The following is a 3,105-nucleotide window of genomic DNA, read 5'->3' on the forward strand; positions in this document are numbered from 1 at the left end:
CGAGATCCGGAAGCTGGCGGGCGCGCCGGGGCGGCGAGGTTCCGGGCGGGGATGGGGACGGGGAGCCCCGCGGGCTGCGGACCCTCGTGCGGACCCGCGGGATGGCGCGGTGCCGGCGCTGCCTCGCAGCGCCCTGACAGCAACAAGTGACGGTGGCCGCCGTCAGGGCAGGGCGTGTGCCCGTAGCGCGGAGGCATTAAGCGCCTTCCTTTTATTTTGATTTTTTTAAAAAAAATTATTATTATTTATTTTCCTTTTATCCCATTTCTCCCTTTATTTTTCGTAGAAAAAGTGTTCGCCAGCCTTCCGCAGGTTGAACGAGGCGTTTCCAAAATTATTGGAGGTGATCCTAAGGGCAACAATTTTCTTTATACCAATGGAAAATGTGTCGTCATCAGAAACATTGATGTAATGTATCTTGATTTATTTTGTTTTCTAGTGTAAAGCTTTCGCTAAGTTTCATTTTCGCTCCCTGCCCCTCCTTTAACAGCCTGTGCTTCATTCAGTCTTGGTGATTTCAATCGAGGTCACAGATCCCTGATCAGCAGCAGGAGAATAAGTAGAGTGCATGACTCAGGCATAAAACCATAGGCAGCGACAGTAAAAACATGTAGAAAATCTCGGTAAAATGTGCAGTTCTTTCCCTCTTCGCATAGGACTTAAGAGACGAGAGACTGGTATATTCTGGTTGGCCCTGTTTATCTTCTTAGGTATCACTATTATGAAGTTGAGTGCTGTGTTTGCCTAATAAATGAGCTCTTCCTTCTTTGCTGTTTTGGGCCCTTAGCCTGTCAGAGAAGCATGTAAATACTTGCAAACCCGTATCTTTAAACGAATTATTCTTCAGCTTCTTTCCCCCCACCCAGCCCCAGCTCGAGGAATCAGACCAGTTATGAGTTGCTGGACTCCATAACAAGCTGGATGCAAGTTCTCACCCCTGCTCACAGGGCATTTTGCTCATTGATTAAATATTAGAATGCCCCAGTTAATGTTTTCAGTAGTGTGGAGGTTTGGGTTTGGTTTTTTTCTCTGGTGCTAACTAGAGAAATGGTAAGAGTTATTTGAAAGATTTCATTTCAAAGATGGCATCCCTTTTAAAAGCATGGAGGAAACGTTGCATGTTTAGGCCATTGTCTTACTACTGGTTTTTAAAAAATAAATTTCTTCTAAGTGGTTGCTTATTCTTTAGAAATCAAATTCTCCCCTAGATTTACTTTCCTACTGCAGATTTGGCCTGCAGCAGGAAGGGCTGCGGGGGGAGGGGCAGGACATACCTCTGGAATTTTTAGGTCTCCACAACAATGGATTTGTTTATGGCTGCTTCTCTAAATCACCTTTGTAAACTGAGCTGTTTCCCTCTTTTACCTCATCACCCCCACTTTATTCAGACATTTCTTCACTGTCGTGTAGTAATAGAAAAGTGCTACTAATAACTAAATTCCTTGCGGATTTCTTGATTGCTATCAGTTTAAATTTATCCACTTAAAACCAAAAATAATCTTGCACTCTGGTTTCAGTATGTCGGTTTAATGTCTTTGTAATAGTGTTTTGCTCTTGGTATCAAGAAAAGTTCAAGTTTCTGAAACCAGAAGCCCCAGTTAAAGCCTGTAATGGCACACAGTGTGATGAGAGAAGAGGGAAAAGCCACTCTGCTTACATTACAGTTTCTGCCCAAGTCATGAATGCTGACCTCCTCCCTTGCACTGTCATTAATGCTCTTCTGACCCTGATTTGGAGGTTAAATTGGAAGAAAGCAATTTGCTTTGCCTGAATCAGCTCACTAAACATTAGCCCAGTCCAAATGTGAGCCCCAGCATGCGCTGCGGGGTGTAGGGCACATGGTGACCTGAGAACAGGCGAGGTGGGGTTGTGGGAATTCAAATTTAAACTGTTTAAACTCCCGAGGAAAGGTGAGAATAGAAGTCACAAATCCTTCAGTTTTATGGTGCAATTCATGCTGATACGCAGACCTATCCAACTGACAAGGCGAGTTTGCTTCTGTTAATAATTGACAGGTGACTACAGAATATATTGTAGCAATAACACAAAAACTGACCTAAACCTGTGCTGTGGCTTTTGTGCTGGAGAATGTTGCAGTTTGTAACCTGATGTGCAGGTGTGTCCACTCTCAGTAAAGAGCTATGCAGTTTATGAATGATATAGAAGCCTGTCTAATAGTTTGTAACAACCAAATGAAATGCTGGGGGGTTTGTGTGTATTCCCTCCATGAACAGTTCTCCAATGGAATGGTTGTGCTCGAATTAAAAAAAAAACAGGTCATCAAAATGCAGTGATCACCTTTCTCCTTAAGTCTAAACCTATCTAGCATTAGCTAATCAGATGAATATAGCATTCAGGGTTAATGCTTGATCTTTGAGCATGATCTAGAGACTTCCTTTAACCAGAAGTAGTTCTGGAGCAGTGCTGGAAAAGCACTGTGAGAAAGACTAATGATATTTTTAAGGTTTCATACTTCATTAATATTTTATTTTCATGGGTCTAAGACTACTTTGAAGCTTGGAACTGAAACTGCTCACTTTCATATGTGGCTCTGGTTTCAGTGTTTGAAATAAGCCACATAAGCTCACTGCTGGTTTAATCTAGGTACTACATTTGTCCCAGCTCACACTATAATTTTCTCCTAAAATATCTTTTTAGAAGTGTTTTTTGGGGTTTGGGCTTGATGTGGACAACATGCAAGTTAGAAAACTGACTTTACAAGCAGAAATAATACTATTGAATAAATAATGTACAATTTGACAGCTCTACCTTATTACCTGGTTTCTGGAATCTATTTACCATATCTTAAATTTGGGACTCTTCCATTTAACCCTTTAAGTTAGTCTCTCAGCTTACTTTCCCAGACTCTTGGAGATTCTTGCTGTAAAGTAGCACCTACTTATGTATGCCATTAATAACAGCATGGGGAGGAGGGGGGGATTTGAGCTTCCTGAACATGTAGGTGATGCAGATGTAGAATAGGGAAAACATTATCTTATCTTGCTCAGATGAAATCCAGTTGGGCACAAAATGAAGATGGATGCATGCTGTAAGTGCAGATGGTTGTGACTTAAGTAGGGCTACAATGCACTCAAGCAATGGCAA

The 3,105-nt window shown here is 42.0% G+C and overlaps 1 protein-coding gene across 1 annotated transcript in view; it reads left to right on the plus strand.

Moving 5' to 3' along the window:
* Positions 1–101: 101 nt before the first annotated feature.
* Positions 102–3,105, plus strand: part of WDR1 (WD repeat domain 1) — a 19,289-nt gene continuing 16,285 nt past the window's right edge. The window contains exons 1-2 of the mRNA XM_017727527.1: positions 102–125; positions 187–408. Of these exons, the coding sequence (XP_017583016.1) occupies positions 102–125; positions 187–408 (246 nt within the window). The remainder of the gene's footprint in view (positions 126–186; positions 409–3,105) is intronic.

This window comes from Corvus brachyrhynchos, unplaced genomic scaffold (genome assembly GCF_000691975.1).
Source record: "Corvus brachyrhynchos isolate BGI_N302 unplaced genomic scaffold, ASM69197v1 scaffold80, whole genome shotgun sequence".
In the NCBI taxonomy this organism is placed as follows: Eukaryota; Metazoa; Chordata; class Aves; order Passeriformes; family Corvidae; genus Corvus; species Corvus brachyrhynchos.